Source organism: Sorex araneus, chromosome X, assembly GCF_027595985.1.
Source record: "Sorex araneus isolate mSorAra2 chromosome X, mSorAra2.pri, whole genome shotgun sequence".
Taxonomy (NCBI): Eukaryota; Metazoa; Chordata; class Mammalia; order Eulipotyphla; family Soricidae; genus Sorex; species Sorex araneus.
Genome location: NC_073313.1, coordinates 325,929,541 through 325,955,284, shown reverse-complemented (window position 1 = coordinate 325,955,284; position 25,744 = coordinate 325,929,541). Strand labels below are relative to the sequence as shown.

The following is a 25,744-nucleotide window of genomic DNA, read 5'->3' as shown; positions in this document are numbered from 1 at the left end:
GGGGGGCTGGGGGGTGTGAGGTTGGGGGAGGAGGCCCAAGTCCCAAGTGCGAGGAAACTGAGACCCAAGGGTGGGGCTACCTTTCTCCGGAAGTCACACAGTGGTCGGAGCGGGTGCCACGCCGAGGTTTCTGGTTGCGTTCTACCGAGCCGCCCAGAGGGCCTCGGAGCCCCCTCGGAGCCCCCTCGGGGTTCTGCGAGTGGGGGGCAGCCTGGCACCTGGGCGGAGAGCGGGGCTGGCGGCTCTCGGGTGAACCTGGGCGCCCCGGAGCGGGACTGGCAGGGTCGAGCCGGGGCAGCGACCGCGAGGCCGAGCCGCGGGGGGTGGGGTGGGGGTGGGGGGGTGTTTCCAGCCAGTGCGGCAGGAGCTGCGAGCCTCCGCGCCCGGTGGCGGCCCGGCCTCCCTGGCACGTGCGGGCTCCGGGGTTCAGTGGCGGCGCGGCCCCAGGAGAAACCCTCGCGGGAGCCTCGGCCTATGCATCCCCGGGCCGGGGTTCCGGCGGGCCTTTGCGGCTGGGAGGCTGTGACCCAAAGGGGGAGCGGGGCTAACGCCTCCGATTCCGGCCTCCCGAGGCCGCCGCCGAGGCTTTCCGACTGTTGGGGGCTCTCGGCACGGAGCCTCCGCTTGGCGCCGCACCCCTCGAGAAGGGTCGCTCTCCAAACCCAGCCTCACGTCCTGTTCTCGGGGCTCCCACGGAATCAAAAGAATACGGAGTGTCGGTCACTTCGCAGGGAACTATTCGATGTGTCCTTATTTCTTCCCTGGCGGTGGAGAAGTTGAGCGGCTACTCGGCCTGACACCCACCCAGGTTTCAGGCCAAACAGTCTGGACAGTGCCGGGTTTTTCGGGGCTCATCCCACCCACCTCTACCTCCACCATCACCACTCCCTCCCAGGTCTTCCCAGGGGGCAGAGGGGACGGCCCTTTGTGACTCTTGCTGCAAGACAAACCCGGAGCGTTCTTCCCTTGCCAAACTGAAATGGGTCCTTGTAGACCTTCCTAGATTTGGGATTTACATTTAAAAGAACCTGTACGGTACGAATAAGGGTTGATTTGGCTACTTCTGGCAGCGGGGTAGAGTTAAGAAGGACGCCTTAGCACGTGGGAGAAACGACTGCCCCCAGCCACCGAGGTCCCCGCGAGGTAGCTCAGCTGAAAGAAAGGTTCCTTACTGCCAAAATGCGGGTCAGGGATCACTTTTTTGTTTTATTTTGTTTTGGTTTTTTCTTTTGGTCGTTTCGTTTTCTCTTTTTAGCTGAGCTCGGAGAGCGTTTCAGAGCTGTTTCCCGCCTCCAGACCCTTTCCCCTCCCCCCTTCTGGTGCAGGCAATTAGGGTGAAGAAATCAGTGCCAGGCTCCTGGCTCAGAAGAGAAAGCAATTGCTTCAGGAATTGAGTCCTGACACCTGTCTCTGTCCTGGATGAGAGGGGATAGGGGGTCAAAGCGCCCGGGGGAAGAGATCGGCTGACGAAGACACGCCCTCCGAGAACGTTCCTGGGGGTTCCTGTTGCCCAGCCTCTCGCCCTCCGGCTCACACGGGTCATTCAAACGCCGGTTATTAGCACGGGAGTTTTCTTTATTTTTGGCCCCCGGAGACTGGGACCTGGGACTTAAATCAGAAGAGCAACACTGACAAGCCATTCATTAATTTGCATTTATTTTAGGGAAATAATGTAGATAAAGGGGAAGGAAGGGGACTGCCTTACATTTCAACAAGTAATTTGTGATCTTCACATTGGACAAATCAAATTTACAAATTACTTTCCCACCTACTGGACGAAACGGCCCAAGCCAAAATTGATACACAAGTGCAGACTCTCCTTAGATTTCGGAGAATGAAGGTGCACTAAAAACTCACTAGACAAAACAGGGTTGTTTAAAGAGAGACAAGCCGACAGAGGAATTGAAACTGGGGATAGGGTGGGGCTGGGTTTGTTTTTTCCATAACGCTGTTTTTTTGTTTTTGTTTTTTGTTTGTTTTTGTTGTTGTTTACGATTTTTTTGGTTTTGGTGTCTAAACCAGAACTGCATGCGTGCGTAGACCTGGTGAAGGGTTCAGTCCTCCTACCCAGCCTAGCTCGCTCTCCTGTACCCTGACTTGGCTGTTTCCTCCACACTATGGGATCTTCCCTGTCCTGTTTCGCGCCCAGCTTCCTGAAACCGAGTGGTTCTCATTAATAAATACACAGAGGAAGAAAGTGTGAGAGGGCAGGACAGCTTGCAACAACTGAAAAAGTAAAAGCGCCATCATTTGAGGAATAGAGGAAAAGGGAAAATATTTTTGCTTTTGTTTTATATATATGTGTATATATATTTATATATGCTGTATATATCTTAAAGTTCTATTTCCTGGGCGCTAAAACCAGATATGTTCAGTTCAACCAACAGCAACTAAAAAGTTTAAGTGGTCCCTGGAACGGGCCGGACTATGTACAGCATTCCCGCCTAGGCGGAAGCTTGAGCCAGTTCTACGCAGGGTGGGGCTGTGCGGGAGAACCTGGGGGGGGGGGTAGGGGGGAGGGGACACTAGTCCGGCCGACCTGACCCCAGCGCGTCCGCTGAGGCTAAGGAAACGCCCAGAAGCTCTGGCCTGCAGGCATGGATGGGGGCGGGCAACTGAAGGGGCGGCAGTCTTCTGGAAAGAAACACTTGGTGGTTGTTTTAATTGGGGTAGACTGTGGGTGCACTCCGTATGGGCAGACACATGCCAGTCAGTGACTCCAGTGTCCAGAAAGAATAAATAAAAGCGTAGGGTTCAAACAGCTAGTCAGAGCGAAGAGCCCCTGAAGAATGCAAGTGCATAACAACAGTCCAGATAGATTGAAAGGGGGTAACTTTAGGAGTTTGTTAGGAGTTGAAGAGGCGAGCACACCGCTCCCCCCTCCCCCCATCCCCCCCGTAGAACTTGTGGGCCAAGCCGAGGCACCGGTCCCTTCATCCAAGGGGTGGGCCGGTTTTGCACATCCCCCAAGCAAGGGGCACAACGATGAAGACGGCAGTGCATGGACATCTTTTGGGGATGTGAAAATTCAGGTCTGGAGAAGCGGAGGCAAAGGCGGGCGGTACAGCAGCAGCAACAGGACGGGGACCACAGAGGGCGCAGGTAGTTGCGTTTCTTCTCCTTTTCCTCCCACTCCTGGGCTCACAAGACCTGGAACCGCCACGAAGCTTGGTCCTTATAGTCTAGACAGTCGGGCGAGTTGAAATTGAGTTTCCACGCCGTGGAAGCAGCAGCGGCGCCAGGTTCCTTGTAATCCAAGCAGTCGGCAGAGTTGAAAGCAAGCCCCGAGCCGCCATACCCCTGGTGATGGTGATGGTGATGGTGGTGGTGGTGGCCCGAGGACTGGCTCAACGGGTGGTGTGCGTGAGGGTGGTGATGATGGTGGCCCGCCATGGAGGAGGGAGCCATCGGGCTGAGCTGGTGCGGGTGGTGGTGCGAGTGCATGGGCGCCAGGTAAGAGCTGCAGTCCACGCCGCCAAAGTAGGAAGACGAGGGCGCTGGGTAGCCCTGGCCGTAGCTGCCTCCCTGGCCGTAGGACATAGGGTACGAGGCAGCAGCTGAAGCGGCGCCAGCGGCCACCGAGCGCTGCATACAGGATGCGTTGCTAGGTGCAGCCAATGGCTCGGGCACGGATACCGACGCGGGCGCCGAGCCGGGCGAGATGGAGGCTGGACTCCAGATGGATGAGGCCGCCGGGGCACTCAGAGACGACGGCACGGCCACCGCCGGGTTTCCACCTAGCCCCGCGGCGGCGGCCGCTGGATTGGCGGAGGCGCTGGACGCCGAGCTAGAAGACGAGGCGGAGCTGGACACAGCGGGTGGCGTGAACTGGCCGCTACTTTCGGAGCCTGAACTTTCCCGCACAGGGGATGATTTCTTCTTGGCTGGGCGGCTTTTGGTCCCGCTGCCGCTCTGCTGCTGCTGCCGGCATTTGGCTCGGCGGTTCTTGAACCACACCTGCGGCGAGCCGGGCAGGGGAGACCGTGTCAGCAGGAGGGGGCAGGGGGTGCCGACACGCCGGCTGCTCCCCCGCCCTTTGGGTACACGCACGGCCTAAGATCTCTCCTACCCACACTCCCGCCCCTTCCCAACTTCTGCTCCAACCGGATCCTGCCCCTAACTTTTCAAAACTCTTCCCTATCCTTTTGCTCAAAGGCCCTAATCCAACAGCTTCAGAGATAAGCACCCCAAGCTCCTCAGACCCCGGTGAAACTCGGCCCTAGGGTGGAAGATTTCAGCGTCTGCCTAGCCACAAACAGGGCCATCTCCTGAACTGTGCCTGTTGGTTGCTTCCTGGCACCCTCATGAGTGTATAAGTTTGATGACTGTCTTCTGTGGTCAGAGCTCAATAAACTTCGGAGGTTACAAAAAGGCCTTCTAGTGCGGGACAGACAACCAAACCGAGGCCACTTGGCCCCTCTAGAGGTCTGCATTGTAGGAAGGAGAATTTGAGTCTGGGCATGAGCTAAGCAGGGGATCTGAATTGAGGCAGTACCCAAGTGGGCTGGAAGGAAGGCCTGGCCAGATTTCCGTTGGGCTCCTTGACTCCAGGTGGGAACCCACATAGGAGAGTCGGCCATAAAGTTCTCACTTCTCTGGAAGGGCCCTGTACATAGCAAGGCATTCCAGGTTTTTCTCAACACTCCAGGGAAAGAAGTAGAGATCAAAGACCCTTGGGGAGGATTCTGAATTAGAATCCAAATAGGGATTCTAAACTTTGGGGACCTTTCGGCAAGAAAAAAAATTTTTTTTATAGTAAAACAAAACAACAAAACAGCAAAGCCAGAGCTGAGGTTTTCTTTTGGTGTCCTCTCTGGCAAAACAGCCCTGTAATCGGATCGGCGCCAGCACGGAGCGCGCTCCTGGACAGGGCACCAGCTCTTTCTTTTTCAGGATCTCCGGCTTGAGTGCGAGGGTGGAGGCGGGATTCGAGACCCGGAACGAAACTGCTAGGTCTTAGGAGGTCTAAAAAAGCATTGGGCCCTCCGGGCACTTCACGCTTGTCTCCCCGCAACTCTAAAAGGTACTTTCAGTACGAGGGTGCCCCAAGCCAAAGGCCGACCAGAACCAGCGCTCCAAACTAGTTGTTTGAAATCAGCCTCCTCTTCCAGGCCCCGGCTGAGCGCTAGGGGGAGTCTGAGAGGGGCTACCCAAGGTCTATGGGCCCGCCCCCACAGCGACCACCCTTTCCCGAACCTTTCCCACCAGCCCGGCGCCCCTGCCGCGCGCACCTGGACTCGGGACTCAGGCAGGTTGATCTTGAGCGCCACCTCCTCGCGCATGAAGATGTCAGGGTAGCGAGTCTTGGCGAAGAGCGCCTCGAGCACGTCCAGTTGCGAGCGTGTGAATGTGGTGCGCTCCCGCCGCTGCTTTCTTGGTGTGGCTGAGGAGACAAGTGCCTCGGGTCAGCGGTAGCCAACGCGAAAGGGCTTGGCCAAGCCCCCAGCAGGTCCTGAGCGGGACTGTTGGGGGTGGGGGGGGTGGGGGGAAGCGCCTAGCTCTGGGCAAAAGCAATTCCCTGGAAAGGCCAAGTCTGAGAGGCCACAGGTGGGAGAAAGCACATCTGAGCTCCTGGGAACCAGAGCTCAAGACTCCTAGGGTGTCCTTCTCCCAGAGTTTTAGAGGTTAAGAAGGATGGGACACATCCTTTCTTGATACCCCTCTCTCCAACACAGCCCCTTGCTAGGAAGGGGCTTAGCAGGCAGGACCTAGAAAACATTTTATGAGGGAATAAATGTATGTGAGGGAGGAGATGGAACTAAAATGAGGACCAGAATTTCCACTCCAAGTCATATCAGCAGTATAAAAGTTGATACAGGCCACAGATCTAGAGAGCAATTAACCAGGGAGGGAGAAACCTTTCTCTACTCACTCTGCAGCTTCCCATAAGGAAAGCTAGGCTCCTTCTGTCGGGGTCCAGCAAGAATACACTCCTCATTTAGGTTTTGGGGAAAAGAAATACAGGCACATGGCATACCCCTGAGGGAACAGAATTGCAGGGTAAATGTGTCTTGAGCTGGTGGGGGATCACAACAGGAGGTGGGTTGCAAAAAGGCAGAGGGCAAAGAAAGAAACACACGTTTTCGGCCTTCCTGCAGGCTGGCCTCACCCCTCTGTCCCGAGTGCCTGCAGCCAGCCAGTTTCACAGACTAAGCAACTGGAATCTTGTGCCTCCTGGGACGCAAAGTGTGGGCTCTAACCCAAGCGGCTAGGAATCCGCCAAGATTCACACAGGCGGTGGGGACACGAGGGCTGGTGCTCACCAGGATAGCCCACGGAGGGGTGCAGCAGGTCCATGGCGGGCCCAGCCAGGCCAAGCCCATTCATGCCGTATGGTGGTTGTTTGAGGTAAGACATCATGCTAACAGCCGGGTGGAGGCACCCCGACGGATCCAGGGAGCCGGATGGGCGCAGTGCGGGGCTCCCACCACCGCGCAGTCCTCTAAGCTCAGTTCCTTCTGTGGGCTGTCCTAACAAGACAGGGAAACGCAGAAATCAAGCGTCATTTGGAGGCACCACTGATGGAGAGGGGGCACCCAAGTTTTACAAGGCCCAGCCACCAGCTTCTTTGAAAAGTAAACTTTTAAAGATAGTCATGGTTTTCGGGCTTGAAATGGGTAAAAGAAACTAGCAGCAGGCTGTCTCTTGAAGAGGAGAGTTGTTAAAAGTCAGACCAGGTGGGAGAGGTCTGATGAAAGGTGGGGGGTTACAATGTTCTAAAGCCTCAGTGAAATCGGAGTTCCGTAGCAGCCGGTCTCATATGCGCGCACAACCATTCTTTCCGAACCCGCCAGGACAGCCTGCAGCCCACAGCACTGAGGGTTGTTTCGTTTCAAACGTTTTTGAAAGTGGGACGAAGAGAGACTCCAGAAGACCATGGTGAGATTTTCTAGAGGAAGCAGTTCCTCGGCCTTTCCGGGGTACATTACTCTCAGGGTACAAGGGCAGCTCATACCCTCCAAAGACTAGGAGGCAGAGCTGGAGTTCTGGCCCCAGAATTCACAGCCATCCCTCCTGTGAACTCTGCATGCCCAGCCGCGGAAAGATGGCTCACCGGGAACCCCCCTGTCCCTGAACTGCAGCAGGGCACCGGGCCCTGCAGAGGAAGTCAGGAGGCAGAAAAGGGGCCACCTTAGAAGTGGGCCGCGCTTCTCGCCTTGCAGGTCTTTCTGTGCTCACCCGAGCCAGCCCTTCCTTCAGTCCAGTGTTGGCTGGGGACAATGGGATCTCCCAGAAAAGATTCCCAGAGACTCTCCGGAATCTGCGAGGCCTGAGCGCCCCAGGAACCGATAGACTGGAAAAGTAGGCCTCCGCGGTGGAGCACGGGACCGACCTGGGCTGGGAGGTCGCGCTTCGCTTTTCCAGATACTTCAAACCCGAGGCGCTCCTGTTAGAAGTCTGGAAGTGAAGCAGGACGCGCCGGACTGGAGCCCCAGACGTCCAGACACTTCACCCCAGCTTCGCGGGAACACGAAGCAGGCCCGGAACCCGGTCTGGGGAATTGAGGGCTAGAAGATGAAGCTGCAAGAAGCCTCTCGCTCCCAGCTCCGGGACCCAGGCCTGGGCTGGGGAAGGCCGAAGTGTAGGGAAAGGGGCGAGCGGGTCATGGCCCGGGGTTAAAGCCGCAGAACTCTGCTCGGTTGCGGCCCGAGTTTTCCAGGACTTTGTCCAAACTTAGACTTCAGCTTGGTGACTTCGGAGGAGGCGGGGGAGAAGGCGCAGGGCCGCTGCGGTACACCCGGGTCCCAGAGAACCGAGTGGGGGCACCAGACGACTTCCCAGCCCCGCCCACCTGCCAGGGACCCGGAAAACCGAGACCCCCTTGGAGAAAGGGGGAAGCCAAAGTTACCCCTAAAAGCCCCGAGTCCCGGGCTACCCCGCGGCTTTCTCCTTACCTGCCCTCAGCTGCCGGGGCCGCTCACCATCTACCTCGCGCCCGCACACGACCCCGCGGTGTAACCAACCTGCAAAACAGAGCGGCACTGGGGTCACCCGCCGACTGCGCGGCCGCGCTCGGACCCCCGGGGTTCTTTCTTCCCCTAACTTCCCTCCTCCCGACTCTGCCTTTCCTGGGGCTTTGTGCGTGTCCCTCCAGGTTTCACTTTATTGCACACTTTGTTTGCAAAGCCGCACACGCTGAGGAGACACCACCTCGTCCACGGCCGCGCGGAGGTGCCGCAAGGGGTGGGGGTGGGGGGCGGCAGGCAGAGTTGGGAGGTGGCTCGCCGCTGCGGTGGCCCTCCCGGTACAAGGTGGAGGCTGTGGGGGCTGGGGGGAGTCCTGTCGGGGCACTTTGCAAACTAAATAAATCAAGCGATTTACCTTGTCGGAGTGGCTTGTCTTGCTCGGTTGTTTAGGTGATTGGAAATGTAGCCTGATGAAGATTGATCACCTTTCTACTGCCCTCCCCGGGTATGTGAACGCGAGGCGAGTGCGTAACGGGGACCCGCTGCCAATCCCAGGCCCCGCGCGGGCTGAGTGACAGGGCGCCGGGCAATGGCAGCCCGAGCCGGGGGTTACCTCCGCGCGCCCCCGCCCTCCCCCCCGCCCCCTGCACCCCGCCCTCCCCACCCGTCCGCCCCGCCCCGGTCGCGCGCTAACTCCGGGGCTCAGGCTGGCCGAGAGCAGCTCAGAGCTAAGCGAGGCCGGCGAGCGCGGCGCCCGAGCCCCGGCCGTGCAGAGGGACGCCGGACCCGAGCCCCCACCCCGGGCCCCCCCACACCCTTCCCTCGCCCGCTCGGCGTGGTCGAGGGAGTGGCGGCCGGGAGGCGAAGTGCTGGAGAACCGGTTCCCTCGCTCTCCCGCGTGCCGCTCGGCTGGGCGGCCCGTTTGTGAGCGCGAGGACTCCGGAGCCGCGGGCGAGAGGAGAGCGGGCCCCCGACTCCGAGCTCCGCGCCGCGGGCCCCAGCGGCGTCTCGAGCCGCGCCGCCACCTGCAGACGGACGCCGCGGGCGGCTCGTGCTGGCACAGGCTGCTCTGCAGAGCGCGGGAGCGGCTCCCCGCGCGCAGATCTCGCCTCGGCGCGCCAGGACGCCCGCGCCCGGCAACGGCACCCGCTGGGGCGGCACCGCCACTTACCTGCTCCCGGAGTTCCCAAGTCCCGCGAAGGGTGTTTGCAAATCTTAACCAGCCGCTTCTGAAATGTTAGCTCTCAGCGTCCTCCTCCCCTTTTACACACTCTCGACTTATTCTGAAATCGAAAGATCTCGATGGGAAACTTTCTCCCACGATCTCTCCCTACCGATTTTCTGCCAGGGGCAGCCGGGAGTGGTGGAATGGGACTGGATGTGGCCGAAGTCCCCTGACCTGAATTTGCTTCCCCTACGCCTCCGTAGGAGCCTTTTTGAGGCGATAGCCCCGGATTGTTCGTACTGGGAAAGGTCCGTTCCCAGCAGAACAAACTTCTCATGCACCTCCACCTAAAGTGTACTTTTTCAAGCGGGGGAAGGGAGTGTTTTCGCCCCAATCCTGAGCGAGGCAGTTCTCTAAAAGGGCGCCTCCTCTTGAATATTAGGCACTTTATTCCCTTTCGAGGAATTCCTGTCCTTTCTTCGTAATCCCCCACCCCTTCACCCCGGCAGGCGGAGTGAAAAGTTTGCACAGCAGCGTGAGGGCGAGTCTAGGAGCCGCCGGGCGCAGCGCGGTGGGGCGCTCCTGCGCTGCTCTGGCCGCGGGGTCGGGCCCCCGAAGAGTGGATCGGGCGCTGGGCGAGGAGGTGGAGGAGAAGGAAGGGGGAGCCGGCGCAGTGAAAGGGGGGCAGCAGCCGCCGCTCATCAAAGTGCTTTCCCCTCCCCCAAGCGACACTTTCCTTTGGAGTCCGAATAAAATACGGTAACAGAATATGATGGAGGGCACACTGTTTCCTTAACTGCTTCTCAAAGGACCCGGGAGATCTTCTTAGGACCTTTAATAAGGCTTTGGTCGGTTCTTTTGTTGATCTCTCAAAATCAACTCCTTCTAATTGAAGTTGGAGCTGAAAGCGAGCTAATGTTCAAAGAAAGTGGCCGCCAGACCAACGAAATTACATTTTTTTTGGACGATGAGGGAACATCTAATCAAAGGGGCAGAGGAGGAGGGGTGGGAGTGGGGGGAGTATGAAGGAGAAAAGGTTTTACAAGATCCTTCTCTGGTTCACAAAAGTCAGCAACAAGGGCGCTTCTCTTCAGAACAAAGACACCGCAGTCCATTCACAAAAGGGAGAGAAAGTGAGAGAGAAAAAAACCGAATAAAAGAATGCGAGGAAAGGAAAGAACAGGAGAAAGGGAGAGGGGGAAAAAAAGACCTTAAGAGGAAAAGAAACTGCATAGAGTGCATTGCTTGTCCCGGTGGGGACGCACTTTCGGCTCGTTTAGGCCCCCACAGTGAGCAACCCGCGAGGAGCGGGGCGAGGTGCCCGAAGTGCTGAGTTTAAAGAAAGAAACGAAAACCTCCCGGGCCTCCTCGCCCGGACTGGGGCGCACGAGTTTGGAGGAGGCAGAGTGCTGCCGTCGCAGGGTGCGCTTCCGCGGTGTCTGCATCGCTAACGCGGCGGTGCCCATGCCCAGGCCTGCGCGCTGTGAGTCTGGGTTAGCCCTCCGGTTCCGGGGCGCTGGCTCGTCTCAGTCACGCAAATGCTCTCTCGCCCGCCCGCCCGCCCGCCTGCCTCCCCCGCGCCGGCTGCATCTAGTCTGCCGGGGCAGCCAGGCCCGAGGTGGGGCGCGGTCAGGAGGGGCGGCGGTGCGCGTTGGAATGTGCTCGGGCGGTCCCCAGGGCCCTCCACGCTGGAGTCCGGCGCTTTCGCTTCCAGATGCTGTCATGGGCTCGGGGAAGTTAGGAGGTATCAAGTAGCACGATTTCCACCCCCCCTCTAATGAGAGTCTTTATCTAATCCCAAATTGCAGGCGAATTTTCTTAATGCTCAGCCTTTTAAAACCCCGGGATTAGAAGAGGAAAGAGCGAGAGGAGAGGGAAGAGGGAGGAGAATAGTGAGGGAGAGAGACTGAACAGAAAGTTTCTTGCTCGCGGCGGCGAAGACTGAGGCGGCCGTCGCTAGGCAGGCGTCCAGGTGGGAGACGCAGGGCCAGAAACCGCGGCAGTTTGCAGCGAGGGCCGTGACCAGAGGGAGCGAAAAAAACTGGGGGCATCGTCGGAATGGGGGTCGACTCAACTCAACTCTCGTCCGGGCCACGGGCTGGTCTGAGACCCGCATCTAGCATCCAGGTGACCTGGAGTCTGGGCCAGAGTTGGAGGACATTTGGGACAGGGGGAGGGGTTTGGCTTGGGGTCCGGGGGATCCTGCCAGGGGCGGAAGTTGTGCTCCGACCCGCGGGCTCTGCCCAAAGGCCTGCCCATTGCCAACGCTCCGCCGCTGCGACCCCAGGTCCCCGGCTTCTCTCCCCGCAACGCAGCTCTTAGGGTTTCCGGCCTTACGGCATCTGGGACCGCGTCTGCGCTCAGGAGGCTGCTTCTGGGCACCACGCAGCGAAATCGGGACGCGGCGTCCTCGCCCGCAGGCCTGGCCCCGCGAGTCCCCGGAATCCGCGCTCCGTCGCCGCTGCGGGGCGTGCGGGTGCCATCCAGCAGCCCCCGCAGAAACCCCGGGAGGATAGGAGCTGGGTTGGAGGGGCAGTGGGGTAGTGGTTCTGGGGCTCTGGATACTTAACAGATCGCTTGGGAGAGCCGCCAGTCCGCAGGACTCCTCGGGAGGAAAGGCGCCCTGACCCCAGTGTAGACGGGCCGGGTGGCGCTGGCAGCCCGAGCCCCGGTCGGCTCCGAGTTCCATCTGCGGCTGCCCGGGGGTTAGGTTGGAGCGGCGTTTGGGGCATTTCCCCCACAGAGCGGCAGTTCGCTCTGCTTTCTTCCTCGAAGAGGGCAAATATGTGATTTTGTTTAGTTTCGATAACTTTTTCAGTAACTTGTTAAAATCTTTGTGTTGAGGCGTTCTACCGGAGCAACTTACTATTTTCAAAGGCAAGCGGTCAAGGTGGCTGCAGTTTTCGAATGTAATTTATGTGTTCGTATGTATAAACATTTGTGTTTGTGAATATAATACGTACATACATGTATATACGTATATATGCGTGTGCGCGAGTAAGATGGGGTGTGGGGGGACTTAGGTATAAATGCCAGTAGATTGCCTCCAGACTTGTTGAACGAGCTTTCCTTTTGTTTCTGACACATCTGTAGAGGAGCAATGAAGTGACCAGAAAACCAACCTCCCTCCTGCCCCACCCCCCCCCAGCCTGGAACTTAAGTTCCCTTCCCTTCACCACATACATACTTAACCCTCGCCCCCCCCCCCAACATGATCCTCTTGGGTAGCTTCAGCACCCACAGACCAGCAGCTTACCAGAAGTCATAGTTCTTCCTCATAGGACTAAGACCATTATAACAACTGAAAACATTAATATGGAAATTTCATCTGGACATTAGCATTTCCTCCCCAGAGCTATGGAATCACAGATTTTCTAAATCTTGACCAAGAAACACCACTTACAAAAGGTAATAGTTTACTCTGTTAAAGAAAATATGACTAATTGCTTTTCAATTTGCATTGGTGTGTCAGCAGCCCCCTCTGGAATGGTGTAAACTTATTCAGCTCCAAATACAGCCCAATATCCTGGGCCTGCATTAAAGAGGATGGACCATTTTCAACCTGAAATGTTTTGTAAATACACAAACTTGCACTCAAACCAGTCTCAAATTTTCATTGCAAAGAAGCTGCAGCAATGTTTAAGGTAAGAAAGTTTGTTTTTATTGAAAATTTATATATGACTCAGTTTTTGTAATAAATAAACAGATAACCATTTTCACACAAATATGACAGTGCTATGCTAGAGAAGAAAATATTAATTGGGGGATTTACTCATAGTGGCAAAAACAGACTTTTGTCAATACAGAATAAATATTAACAGCATTCTTGAGCCAATGTTGAAACCCAACAAAATGCAGGAACCAAGCTAGATGTAATAAATAATTATCCAGAGAAAAAGATGGCGCATTCTCAGATGATAAGACTGTCTTTGTAAACTGATGCATGTCAATTAGTCCTATCCTCATAGCTCAACCTTCAAATCACAGGACTTATCTGTGTTAAAAGGCCATCCTCTGAGGAAAGCAGAGGAGAGGAACTCTATTACCCTCACAGTGAAACGTAAAACAACTGCAGAAATCCCACTGGTAAATACAACACAGTTTAATAAGTAGATTGAGTATGATCTAACTATAAAATTTAGGCAACAGAGTCAGTGTTACAGATGGCAGGACTGGGAAAAAAATCATCCATGACAATTTTATCTCCCTTTTTACCCCTCCCCCCAGCATTATGCTATTAACAACAACAATAAAAATGTTTCCAAATGTACTTCCCAAACAGAGGGAAAAACAGGAAGGATTTTTTTTTTTCTTCTTTCTTCTTTGAACAGTTTCCCAACACTCCCAATACAAATCACTCACTAGGGGTGTGTGCAAATCGATTTCACAAGATTTCAAGGAAGTGATTTAACTCACACTCAAAAATCCTTAAAGCAATTTGGAGTTCAGTATATTATCTGAAAAGGAGGGAGGAAAAGAGATGGTGGTGGTGCTAAAGAAGTACAATCCAGCCCAACAAATGTTTTAAAAGTTTAAATTAACAAGGAGTGTGACTTTTACTGATCTGGGGACCCAAGACTCTCAAATGTTGGGAAAGATACTCCTTCGGTTGCTATTGCAGAACACATTTCTCTTCTTTCTTGGCCATCTTGCCTTTGTTTTGCTCCAGAGTTCGTTCCAGATGCTCATCCTCTTCTTCGGCCCTGGAAGTCAAACAGGAACAAAATTATTTTTCTTCTTGGAAGACAGTGCAGCACTCTCTTCTTGTCCCACACTTGGAGCCCCAGTGCTAATGGGACACCGGGCCCGGCGCGAGGCTGCCCCTTCCCACCGAGGCTGCCGGACTGAACTTCCAGCAAACTTCTCGGGCCCCTCAGCAGGCAACAGAACCTAGACCCCGGCCCACCGCCCACTCACTGCTTCTCCTGAGCGTCCAGATCTCTGACGAGCGCGTCCCGCTTGTTCACCAGGGCCACCAGCTCATCCAGCAGGAGTTGCTCGCGACGCTTCTGGGCCTCGGTCTTCTGCCAGTCTGCGGGGACCGGAGGCTCGTTACCCACCCGCAGAGCCTACAAGCACACCCGGTCCCCCCTCCCTCCCCTTCCCGCCCTTTCCACTTGCCTTGTATTCCTCAGCAAACCCTAGTATAGAGCCACTAACTAGTGTTTTTTGGGAACTCTGGCTCTCAAAGTGAGTATTTTCCCCGAAAGCCCGACCTTTCTAAACATTTCCCTATATGGAGATAGCTATAGATGGGCTGAAACCTGCAAAAGGGATCAGGTGTGACGGCAGAGTCGGCCAGAGGTGCGCACCTGATTTCAGCCCAAGTGGGGGAGGGACGGCTGGAGGCTCAGGAGAGGTCGGTCAGAGGGTTAGTGGAAGGGAGTGGGGTAAATGCGGAGGCGGGAAGCCGAGAGGGGCGATAAAATCATTCTGAAAAGGCCAGAGAATCTCCTGAAAACTATCCTCCTTCCCCACCCCCCATGCTCACCCCATACAGCCCATTCTTCACTAATTTCCTCTTCGCTCTATTTTAGCAGTTGGATGTATCTCACACTGGGCGCCATATGCTTCACAATAACTTTAAAAGTAGTGAATCGGCTAATTAGCATTTTTCTTTGAAGTAAAAAATAAATTTGCTCTGCAATATTACACTGCAGCTCTCGATCGCATCACAGCCAGTTTTCTTTTGGAGAGGTTTGCTGGGTGGTTTCAAATCAAAGCACTTTTGCAAAGGAAAAATTGCATACTTCTTTTGAAGCCCCACGTTAAAGGTTGGAAAATCCGATGGGCAGCACTCTTTCCATGGGTACGAGCTTTTTTATTTTTGAAGGTTTTAGGTCCCAGTGATATATTTCCTGATCTTTGCTGGTCTGATAATTTCCTTAAGATGAGCAGCAGTATCGTTTAATAAAAAGTGGACCAAATCGAACATTTTAAAGCACCTTTGAAACCAAAGCCAACCGCTCTCTGTCCAGACAGTAAGGGCTTGTAGCTGTCAATCAACCCTCAGTCTACCCCGCCTCCCTCATTAGGAAGGTAAACAATGAAAAGAAGAAGTAGATGATGAGGCAGATAGCAGAACAAATGAGGACCTAGAGGGAAACGGGACACCAGCTTAAAAAAAAAATCTATTGGCCACGGACTCATACAGTCCCCTCCCCCAGCAAACACACTTTCCAAAAAACAGAGAGGAGTGCAATCCTTTCGGGTTTCTCTCTTCTCTCCATTGCCCTGGGCAATCATGTTAAAACTCACATGGCTGGTGCTTATTCAGATAAACCTAACAATGCACACCACTGGTTACCATGTGAATCTTCACAAACCACACAAGAATGTGCTGGTTCAAATCCCCCCAACCCCCTCCAAAGCAAAATTTATTCAAGACAGCAAACTGCTCAGCAGCTTTATGAAAGCAAATGGTGCTAGAGGGAATTCTAGCTTGTATTTACAAATTAAGAATTAGATGCATCATCATGAAATAAAGGTTAGAATAGCAGCAAAAAATCTAGGATGCTTTATTCAATTTGTCAGTCTTTCATTATAAGCCTAAATATATACATATCCACGAAACATGCCATATATTATCTATACTCTCAAAAAAAAATCATACAGATAAATAACTGGTCATTTTATATGAAATAACCGCCATTTTACATTTTTAAAAAAATTCCTTCCCATTTTATATTATGGGAAAGAGTAAAGAAGCTATTAGTGTTCAAAGTTTTTTTCTGAATATAATAATTTTAAAAATAATAACAAAAAAGTAAAATTTAAGAAAAGCCCTATCATAATTTTAGTCTTTGAATTAAAATGTAACAACAGTCAAGAATTCTGGACAATTTTCTATTCTGCTTCTTGTTTTTAATCAGTTTCCTGCTACACAGCAAATAAATTAACACAATCTCCAGGATGTTAAAGGTCATCTAACTTCAGGTAATCATAGTTTTAGAAATATTAACTCAGAGAGAAACCTAAATTTGTATAGTAAGTTATATGAGCTTTATAATTATTGAAATTATGTTATAATAAATACTAACATTTCTATTTCTAACCTTTAGAAATTATTCTAATCATAAGCTTTGATTTATGATTCTTCCCCCAAAGTTTGTAACAGCTTTAGAATTAGAAAATAAATTTTCTGTACTATACACTTATAACAAAAATTAAAACTAAGAAAAAATATTTAACAAGACACAAAATGTTCTTAATAAAATCATTCCTGCTTTCCACTTGAAGGTTTTAATTAATAATTAGTAATGTCAATATTTAATTTTTTAAAATAAGGTTTTTAAAATATGGAAAGAAAACTTATTTTTAACCTCCAAAATATGAAATAAATGTGAAAACTTTAACTTTTTTTTGGTTAATAGTATTTTCCATAATTATAACAAAACACTTTAGGTTATGAATATTTACATTCTTTTCATCATTTCACTGTCATATTTAACTGATCCTAGAATTTTAAATATTCTAGCATAAATTTATAGAATTTTCATACTAAAATGTCCATTACATAATACGTATGGCTTTTTGGTCAACTATGGCTATGTTCAGCGAGTGCATTTTATACTAGAGACACAACTTTTACCTTTTATGTGCTTTCTCATCTGACTAAATTTACATATACATATTTGAATGCTAATTGGGAAACTGAGTAGATTACTTGATGATTTCTTAAAATTTAAGTTACATTGATCAAGATTCACATTTCTATGTTTAAGCCCAAAATTTTAAAATGTTCTCTTTTCAGTATGTTCACGGAGATTAAATGTCAATATTTAAAAACCTGAAAGTAGGTTTATATTTTACCTATTATGCATTTAAAGAAAGGATTACACTTACCTATAATACCAGACACAGCTAGCTTGGCTTGCATAGACTATAATGTGGGTTCTGATTAAGTTAAAGATTCCAGTATACTTTTGCTATAAAAGCCATATCCTCTTCAAAACAAATAGGATTAAGTTTTGATGCTGCATTTGAGCCAAAATGTTGAAATAAAGAGATTTTGTTTATGTCCATCTGCTCTGAGCTGCTTTGTTAATTTAGAAACTCTTTTTTATATATAGGGCCAATTATTCACCCCCCCAATTCAGTTTATTTGCTGAAATTGATAATTACCTTGAAAAAAAGGCAAAAGAAATATCTATAAACACTTAAAATAGGAAAGAACCTAAAGTTCTCGTAGTAAACTTTCAACCTTGCCACTATAAATAAGCTTGGCACTTTGATGAAAATTAACACTAGTTTTGTAAAGAGCACATTGGGGGATTGCAGTCAAGTCTTATCTTTAGTTCCAGTCAACTAGCAATCCTGAAAGAGTTTGCATCATCATCAGAGCAGGCCATTTGATAGGATTCTACCGCTGTACCTAATCAATCTATGGAAGACTGTGGCTGTGCTGTGTAACAAAGCTAAAATAGATTTACAAATGGGGTTTTAGGGGATAAGCTCCTCCACAGGATTACATATTGATTTTAAATATAAAAAGCTTATCATATAAACCATAACTACAAAAATAGTGAACCTATGCATAAATCCCTTTAGAAGAGCATCCACTTCAAACTCTAAGCCAAGAATAAATCAAGATGTACAAAATCCAAGAGAAGGATCCATTTCTTGTGCAGAAAATGAACATACCACTTCCTTAAAGCCCAACCCCAATGTGTGCTTAAATAAATTTATCTTTCCTAGGGGAAGGCATTAAATAATTTGGAATAAAAAAAACTATAGGAAAACTATCTGAATGATGTTAGCTTAAGGGATCCTACAACTCAGAAGAGTGAAACTCCTGCTAGGAAAAACACCCCAGGGCTTTTTCTGAAGGTAAAAAAACAGGCCAAAGTGATTATGGATTGTCAGAAGAATAGACATATTGACCATTTTTTCTGTTAAATCAAGCTGTTAATATTTCTTTTAATGTGCTATGGCTATAATATTCTGGACTTTTCTCCTGATGACTGGCTTTAGCAGCAGATTTGTTTGGAAAGATTTTTTTATTACTGAAACCATCTTCTGGTTACTAAGTAAAAGAGATGGGGCAAAGAAAAAGAAATAAACTTTAAAACACAGGAAAGAAAAATAAAACCAATCAGTGTTGCCTACTTATGTGTTTTTCTTGGTGGCTGAAATTCCAAAAGGCTAGTGAACTATTTTCAAGTCTATTACAGGAATGAATCCAGTGATTCCATCTTCATAGAACTGATGACCAAAATGATCAGCCCTAATCTTGTACTTAAACAAACTAGTGGGACAGGTGTCTCTTGAAGAAAACATCTTTATTTGTAATCATCAGGCTGCTTCTTTCCTCAAGTCTCTTTTCCCCATCAACCAACATCAAAAACTGGCCAAGAGATTTAAGACAAAGTCACATATGGGACAACTTACTAATTAATAAAACAATAAAATCTAAAAGAAAACCCTCACAAATGTATGAAAGTTGTTCTAAAAAGAAGAAAAACATTTTTTCTCCATTTAATCTAAAATATCGCTCACTACCGGTCTTTCTTGTTGCGAAAAGAGCATGCAGATAAACTGTAAATTTATCCTAAGCCTGCTATACAGGAATACAGTTGTTGATGGAATTGTGATCTCTTATATGTGAAATAGTCATCCTTTAAAGACTGGTATTCGGTATTTGGTAACTATAATGGTTTCTGAATCAAAGCAATATCTGCCTTAAAAACCTCTTGCCTCCTCCCCCCCCAATTAGCTGTACTGCGTATGAAGCTATATTTTAGGGATGATTTTTACACATAAGAGGGTTAAAAGCTCAATGTATTATATAATATATCTATAAAAATAAACTATTTACTAGTTATATATAATACATACTATGTACACATACATTTTGTGTTACATACATATATATGTATACCATCTAAATAGTATTTGTTATTTCTACTTTTCAGCTATTTGGCTTTCCAATTTCTTTTAAGGACTATTCTCTGACCACAAAAAGCATATTGAGGAAAAATACCATTTAGTATACTTACATATTTTATTCTAAATGACAAGTTTCACAGAACTTACTAATTTTGATAAACTTTATAGGCATTATCAAAGGTATACTTTGGTAGTTATATAACCCTTAAAGGAATCTGAAGTCTTTTAAATAAAGTAGATGTGGTTTCTACATGAGAATACACAAATATTACCAGTAATATTTATCAAATATTAAAATTATCTAAATAACTAAAGCTCTATAAATATGTAATATTTCTTAAGTAGAATAATTTTTATTTAATGATAATATTAATGAAAACATTTTAAAATCATGTGGTTTCATCTGGCTTTTCCTCACAAACTTAAAAGTTCCAGTTTCTAAACTAATTAGAATTGACTTAATATAGATCAGGTACCTTATCAGGTAAAGAAGGAAATTACTATGTACAGTCAATGGGTTAAGAGGTCAATATAGAATATAAAAATCAATTTGCATTGATTAGACAAAAGATCCATTTTACAGAGTCCAAGGGATTAGCTTTAAGCAGACATCTTTGAACTAGAAGATATTTTCACTGAAGAACAGAATTATAAAACACCTAAGAATATTCAAAAATCATATATAGTAAATGCCATGATTAAGCTAGTTGATGTTCACTGATATGGTTAGAAATACTAAATAATTCATTTACAAATTACAAAAAGTGTGGAAGTATTTCATTCATCTCATAACAACCATTGCCTTAAAGGAGCAGGGATCTTAAGAACTGTAGTACTTTGGGCAGTGACATTGTTGAGTTGAGAACAATGTAATACTAAGATTAAATTTAGAGTTGGACATAAAAAATGAATGATAAATCTTTTGCAAATCCCAGTGTAACAATAAAAGACAAATTGTTTAGCTCCCTGTATTTTTCAATTTATGGTTACTTAAACTTGCTGACAAAAGTTAAGACAATTCTTTTTAGTAATAAATATGAATATGTGGATTAGGGCACTAGGTTTTATGACTATTGCTTCTTAACTTTCAGACGTTTATTTCTAGTTCCTGTAGGTACCTAGTCAGACCACACCTACTGAGATGATGAAAGCATTATACACTAAATCTTTGACAAATGGTACCTACCCCACTTCACCACAGAATTTCTTACCTTCAATGGCCAGCATTGCCCGCAATTCTCGATTCAGCAGCTCATACCTTCGTTCTAAATCATGTTCTTTTTCCCTAGGCAAGTGGCAAAAGTTCATCAATATGCTAATTACTAAATCATTAAACACTTAAAGAACCTTTAGGTTACATTGATTTTAGGACTCATAACTGACTTTTCTCTTTAACTTTAAGCTACTCCAACCAAATGATACACAAACGTAAAACCTTCCAATCAGGTTGAGTATTTACTAATGCTCTTTTTTTTCCTCCATCAAATTTGAATTGCACAGAAGTACACTTTAATCTGTAATGAGTGGCCTTATTCTTCATTCTTTCTTATACTAAGTGCCAGGTGTAAGGATAATATGAGAAGTATTTTTTATAGTTCTAATAAACACTTTTTAATCTAGGGCTGCATGTAACAAAAATACAGGGAACAGGAAAATATTACCAGTACAAATTTAATATAGTGACAATTAAAAATCTAAGATTAGTTAAGTTTTAGTGCTTCGTAATTCTTGCACCAAGTTTAGGCATCACAGAAATAAATTTTGGGGTTTTGTTTGGCTAGAATTAAACATGTAAGCTGTTAATTCTCATACTAGGTGGCATAAAATTAGAATAGTGAACATAAAGAAGCATGAATATAGTGAACAACTAAATGCTAAAAACTAAGATTTCTTATATCTGTTTGAATCTATAATTTATTATAATTTTTACAATCACAGTAAGATTACTTCTGTATGTCATTAATCTTCCCCCCCCCAACTCCAAATTTAAGATAACATTATCTGTGGAATACAAATTATACTATGTCCTTATTTAGAGTTATTTCTGCTTGGGGCCAGAGTGATAGTATAGCATGCAGGGTGCTTCCCTTGCATGCGGCTAACCTGGGTTTGATCAATGGAGTCTGAGGCTTTCCAGGAGTGATTCCTGAGCACAGAGCCAAGAGTATGTCCTGAGAACTGCTGTATGTGGATCCAATCCTCAACCCCAACAACAACAAAATGACAACAAAAAAACCCCCAGCAACTTCTGCTTTAAGTTGTAAGAAGATTTCAATTTTATTTTTCTTTCCCTCTAATCCTTATTACAAACTGAACCTCCTTTTAGTGCACAAGTGCTTTACTATTTTGGTGGGGTGAGTGTGGAAAGTATGGGTCTTTCCAACTAAGCTTGGGCAGCTACTCTAAGCTCTGTGCTGGAAGACTATGCAGTATTAGTGATGGAACTGGGATAAACAGCATGCAAGGTAAGAGCCTTAACACCAACTGTGCAGTGCCATGTAAAAACAACTCTTCAATATCTATAACTACATTACTCAAAGAAAAATTATGTATTTTTAAAGTTTATATAAAATATATTAAAGTTTGAAGGGAAAAAAGCAGTTGAATAAACATACATCCCAAAGAAGGCAATAATACAAAAGGAATACAAAATTCATCAATATTGTAAGAAAAAACAAGTATAACGATGGATACTTACAGGAGAGAGAGCTGGTTCATTCTTCTTATTAAGGCATTTTTCTTATTAACTAACATAAACCATTCCTGCATCATAGCTTCTTCTTCTTCTGTGTTCCTTCCTATGAGGAAGTTATTTTCTTAATATGGTATATTGTAAATCAATATTGTAGCCAAAGTGCACTTTTTACAATATGAAACATTTCAATTATTCCACTAATACATACTAAATTATTTTTTCTAAAGCTGGTATTATTCAGCACACATATTTCAGACTCCTTGAAAAGATCTGTTAGTAAAACAGATCTACTAACACTAAATATAGAAAAAAAAAACCCTACCAAAAACCCTGTTTCAACCTTTTCAATCCTCCCCAGAGGCTATCTTGTATATTATGTTTCAGTGCGGAACTCATGGTGCTGACAGACATACAGTCATGATAAAGAATTAAAAAAAAAAGTTAAAAATCATTATGAGAATTATAAGACTAGCAGAAAGTTAAGAGCTAAGTTCAGAGATTTTGTGAAAGCTCCTGCTTGTAATGACTTGCATTTCCCCTCCTTTTTTCCTTTCCAAAAGTAAAGATAAAAGCAAATATACCACTCCAGATCTCATCATCCTTAATAAGGTAAAGACTTAACAAATTAAACATATTGTAAATGAACAGGTTATAAAAAAATACATAGAACTATAGAACTATCTGTGGGGGAAAACACATTAAAATGAAGGTAATATTGTCTAATAAATCAGCAAATATTACCTTTTAGATTACAACTCAATTTGGGACATATTTAAAACTCACTATATTATTAAAATTAGATTAAAAGTTTACTTGGTGTACAATTTAACATTCAGTATACCATTCATTACTCATTTTATCATCTACATCCCAGCCCCCACAAAGGCTAGTATATAAGATTATAATCTATAGTATATATTTAGTATACTTAGTATTGTCATGTAGAAATAGGTTATCATCATACTCAAGAAAAAATAGTTCACCCACCTTCTTCCTCTTCTCTCTTCTCCTAATTATACCTTGTCCAATTGACAATTTTGTTTTTGTTTTTGTTTTGGCCACACCTGGCAGTGCGCAGGGGTTACCCCCTGTACTATTGCTCCAGCACCTCACAATTTTTTGACTATTAGTTTTCTGAATTTCATTCATGCTTGGTTTATCCCTCTTCATACTTTTATTTTGGGGGGAAGGCACACCCAGATGTGCTCAGGGCTTACTCCTGGCTCTGTTCTCAGAGATTACTCTTGGGGCAGCTCAGAGAATCATATGTGGTGCCAGAATCACTATACTATCTTTTTGGTCCTAGTTTATTGTTTTTCATAGAAAATTAATAGTTTACAAACTTCTACATAGGATTAAATTCAATATATCATAAAAAAATCAGACACAGTTGCAAAGACCAAATATCCCAGTAATTCCCTGTATTTTATTGCTTTATGCATGATATTTTCTTTTAACTTTCAGACACACTACCAATCCATTAAAAAATTCAAACAAAACAAGACACAGGTATATCTGAGTTAAAAAGTCAAATTGTCTTTAACCATGTTCCCTTTCTCCAATTCCTCACTTCACCTTTCTTTTCCAAAAGTAAGTCCTATCACGGTTTAGCATAGCACCTTTAGATCTCAAAGAAGTAGAATATATGTTTATCACAAACAAGCACCTTATCTAAAGACATGTACAATTTCTTCTTTAACCTAAATGAAATCATATTATATATTATTCCATGATTTGCTTTTGTTATGCTGCTCAAAGCTGTACCTCATTGTTTATTACTTGGATAATTATAAATGTATCATAATATTAACTATTTCTGGATTATAAAAGTTTGAAGAAAGTTACAGAATCAAAACAATAAAATGAACTGAGCTGTGTGCAAAAGATTAAACATATATGGCAACGAACCACTATATAACAGATAAACAATTAAATAGTTATCTGCTGTTCATCACTAGGGAAAATAGTCAGAAAATGTGCCATCATTAAATGTTGTTAAAACTTAATGGTATGAGACAGACTTAGGAGATTCTTTTAGAGTATGAACAACAGTCTTTATTGCTTGATAGTATTTTAATCTCTTTTAGGATTGCTGGTTTTGTATTCATTTTAGACCATGTGATGTCTTGACACTGGTCATGTGATATAGGCTGCGATAGGCACAAATCCCTGGGAAACAACAAAAGAAGAAAGAGTAAAAAGAAAAAGCTGAGAAAAAGCTTGCAATTTGGAATAAGGCCAATTGTACCCTGGTGAAGGCCTTTTTGATCAGTGAAATGACACATGGGTGCTATATTAATAGGTGTAATTTTGTGATATTTTATTTTCTGATTAAAGACTTCATTCTTGTGTGGTTTCTAAAAATAATACATATTAAAACTTTGCTTTAAGTTTAATTTAACCTATAATTGAGGCTTTCAAGCAACACGAGGAGCAACCTATCTACTCTTAAATTAGCATCATTTCTCCAACTGAAGACTGCTTCTCAAAGAGTAGCAATATTGATGTGGTATTGTGTTATTTTCAGTTTAACTTATACTATGATTTCTAAGTAGAAATAAGAGATATTTTATTTATTAGGAAGTGCTTAATAACTCAGCTTGTGTTTCAAAAGGAAATGAGCCCAACAATATTTAAAGAAATATTATATACTGCACCATAGATTATATAAACTAACTGAAAAAATATGAGGTTAAATCAATTCTGTATCACCAACTTTATCTGAGATGGTACACAATGATGGAAATCTATACTTTGCTCAGTAATTAAAAAATTAAAATTTCTGCTAACATCATTATACTATTGTTTTTAGGGAATTAATTTTTTTGGATTTAAAAAGCTCTTAAAAGCCAGTAAGTTGAACCATTACAAATTAATCCTGACTTTAATAACTGGTTAAAGACCCCTTTAGCTTTATAAGTAACAAAAAATATTAAAGCCTGTGATCACAGTGAGCTTTTCTCATTTCTCCTCTAACCATTTGTTATTTAATCCAATACTAGTAATCCAATTTGTCCATCAGACTTTTAAAGGGCAGAATGCAACTTCCTCAGCTTAGACACTTTTCAAAGTACAATATATTTTTCAAATCAATGCTGGATGTTTCATTTTTCCCAACTGTTCCTAGCTCTAATGCATGAGGAAAAAAAGAACAAGATGAACATTGTTCATACTGATTAAGTAAGAGCTCATTAAAGAGCTGTCAGTGCGGTACTTTGAATATGCATGAAGCATATAATCAGATCTAGTACCGTCACTAGAGGAGAATACGGTAAGTACAAAGGATTGATTTAATTACTTAGAGTGGGCTGTGGTGGTAAAGCAGTCTTGTTAGTGCAAAAAAGAAAAAGAGGTTGTATTCTGGCACTGTTGGAAAAAGGCAGTTTTAGCTTCTGCCACAATACATAATCTCAGAATAAAGCACTTTACATTGTAGCTTAACATGAAGACTGTCATTTTTTTATAAGATGGACATAAATCATTTCATCCTGTTTTCACCTGGTTAACGACTTCTCTTTCAAAATTATCTTTAATTTGTAAAAACAACTATATATTTGTCATTTTAGAGTCAATACCCCCTTAACTTTTAAAAATCATCTTTATGTTGAAAAATTCAAGATATTCTATTGAAGACTATTTTAAAATAACAAGGCTAAAATACTTCAGGTAAGCATACACTTACACCCACATGGAAACATGGCCTGGTTGTTATACTATATTTGAAAGCATAGTACCTAATGCTTATTAGTCTATAACCAAGAAAGGCATCACGTTAACATTTTAAATTATTGTTTAATGTAATTTCTGCTGCTTTTTCCTGCTTTGTTCCTTGCAAAGCCTCTTTTTGTCACTGGGAATGTGTTGTCTTTTCTGCCAGGCAATGTAGTACTGGCTGGGTCCAGTGGTGATGAGGGGACACTATGTCAGTTTTATCTTTTAATTATTATACCCGAAATATAATTTGCAAGTTATTAAATAATTAAGAATAATGACAACACAAAAAATGTAACTAAATATGTCACGATCTTTCTATCACACAAATCATAGAACCTACTTAGAAAAGGCAGCATGATGCATAGCATTACATAT

At 45.7% G+C, this 25,744-nt stretch overlaps 2 protein-coding genes across 6 annotated transcripts in view; both read right to left on the bottom strand.

Annotated features, from left to right (window-relative positions):
• Positions 1-1,663: 1,663 nt before the first annotated feature.
• OTX1 (orthodenticle homeobox 1) lies at positions 1,664-10,132 on the bottom strand. 2 transcript variants are annotated; one of them, XM_055119919.1, is made up of 5 exons: positions 9,079-10,132; positions 7,896-7,964; positions 6,264-6,470; positions 5,232-5,383; positions 1,664-3,957 (listed from the first exon to the last, which is right to left on the bottom strand). In XM_055119919.1, the coding sequence occupies exons 3-5, from the start codon at positions 6,358-6,360 to the stop codon at positions 3,142-3,144; spliced, it is 1,065 nt and encodes a 354-aa protein (XP_054975894.1). In that variant the 5' UTR covers positions 6,361-6,470; positions 7,896-7,964; positions 9,079-10,132; the 3' UTR covers positions 1,664-3,141. The 2 variants fall into 2 exon arrangements, with proteins under 2 accessions (XP_054975894.1, XP_054975893.1); XM_055119918.1 differs by lacking the exon at positions 9,079-10,132 and adding an exon at positions 8,323-8,451.
• Positions 10,133-12,710: 2,578 nt separating this feature from the next.
• Positions 12,711-25,744, bottom strand: part of EHBP1 (EH domain binding protein 1) — a 343,876-nt gene continuing 330,842 nt past the window's right edge. For all 4 annotated transcript variants that reach the window (XM_055119915.1, XM_055119917.1, XM_055119916.1 and 1 more), the window contains 4 exons: positions 21,659-21,758; positions 20,172-20,245; positions 13,990-14,104; positions 12,711-13,775 (listed from right to left, as the gene is read on the bottom strand). In XM_055119915.1, coding sequence (XP_054975890.1) covers positions 13,685-13,775; positions 13,990-14,104; positions 20,172-20,245; positions 21,659-21,758 — 380 coding nt within the window. In that variant the 3' untranslated portion in view covers positions 12,711-13,684. The remainder of the gene's footprint in view (positions 13,776-13,989; positions 14,105-20,171; positions 20,246-21,658; positions 21,759-25,744) is intronic.

Bases quoted from the DNA above. Each gene is read 5' to 3' on its own strand.
- OTX1 (XM_055119919.1), bottom strand. From the start codon at position 6,360: ATGATGTCTTACCTCAAACAACCACCATACGGCATGAATGGGCTTGGC. The intron at 5,384-6,263 runs GTGAGCACCAGC...TTGTCTCCTCAG, and splicing joins CCCCTCCGTGGGCTATCCTG to CCACACCAAGAAAGCAGCGG. The intron at 3,958-5,231 runs GTGCGCGCGGCA...GGCTCGCCGCAG, and splicing joins TGCCTGAGTCCCGAGTCCAG to GTGTGGTTCAAGAACCGCCG.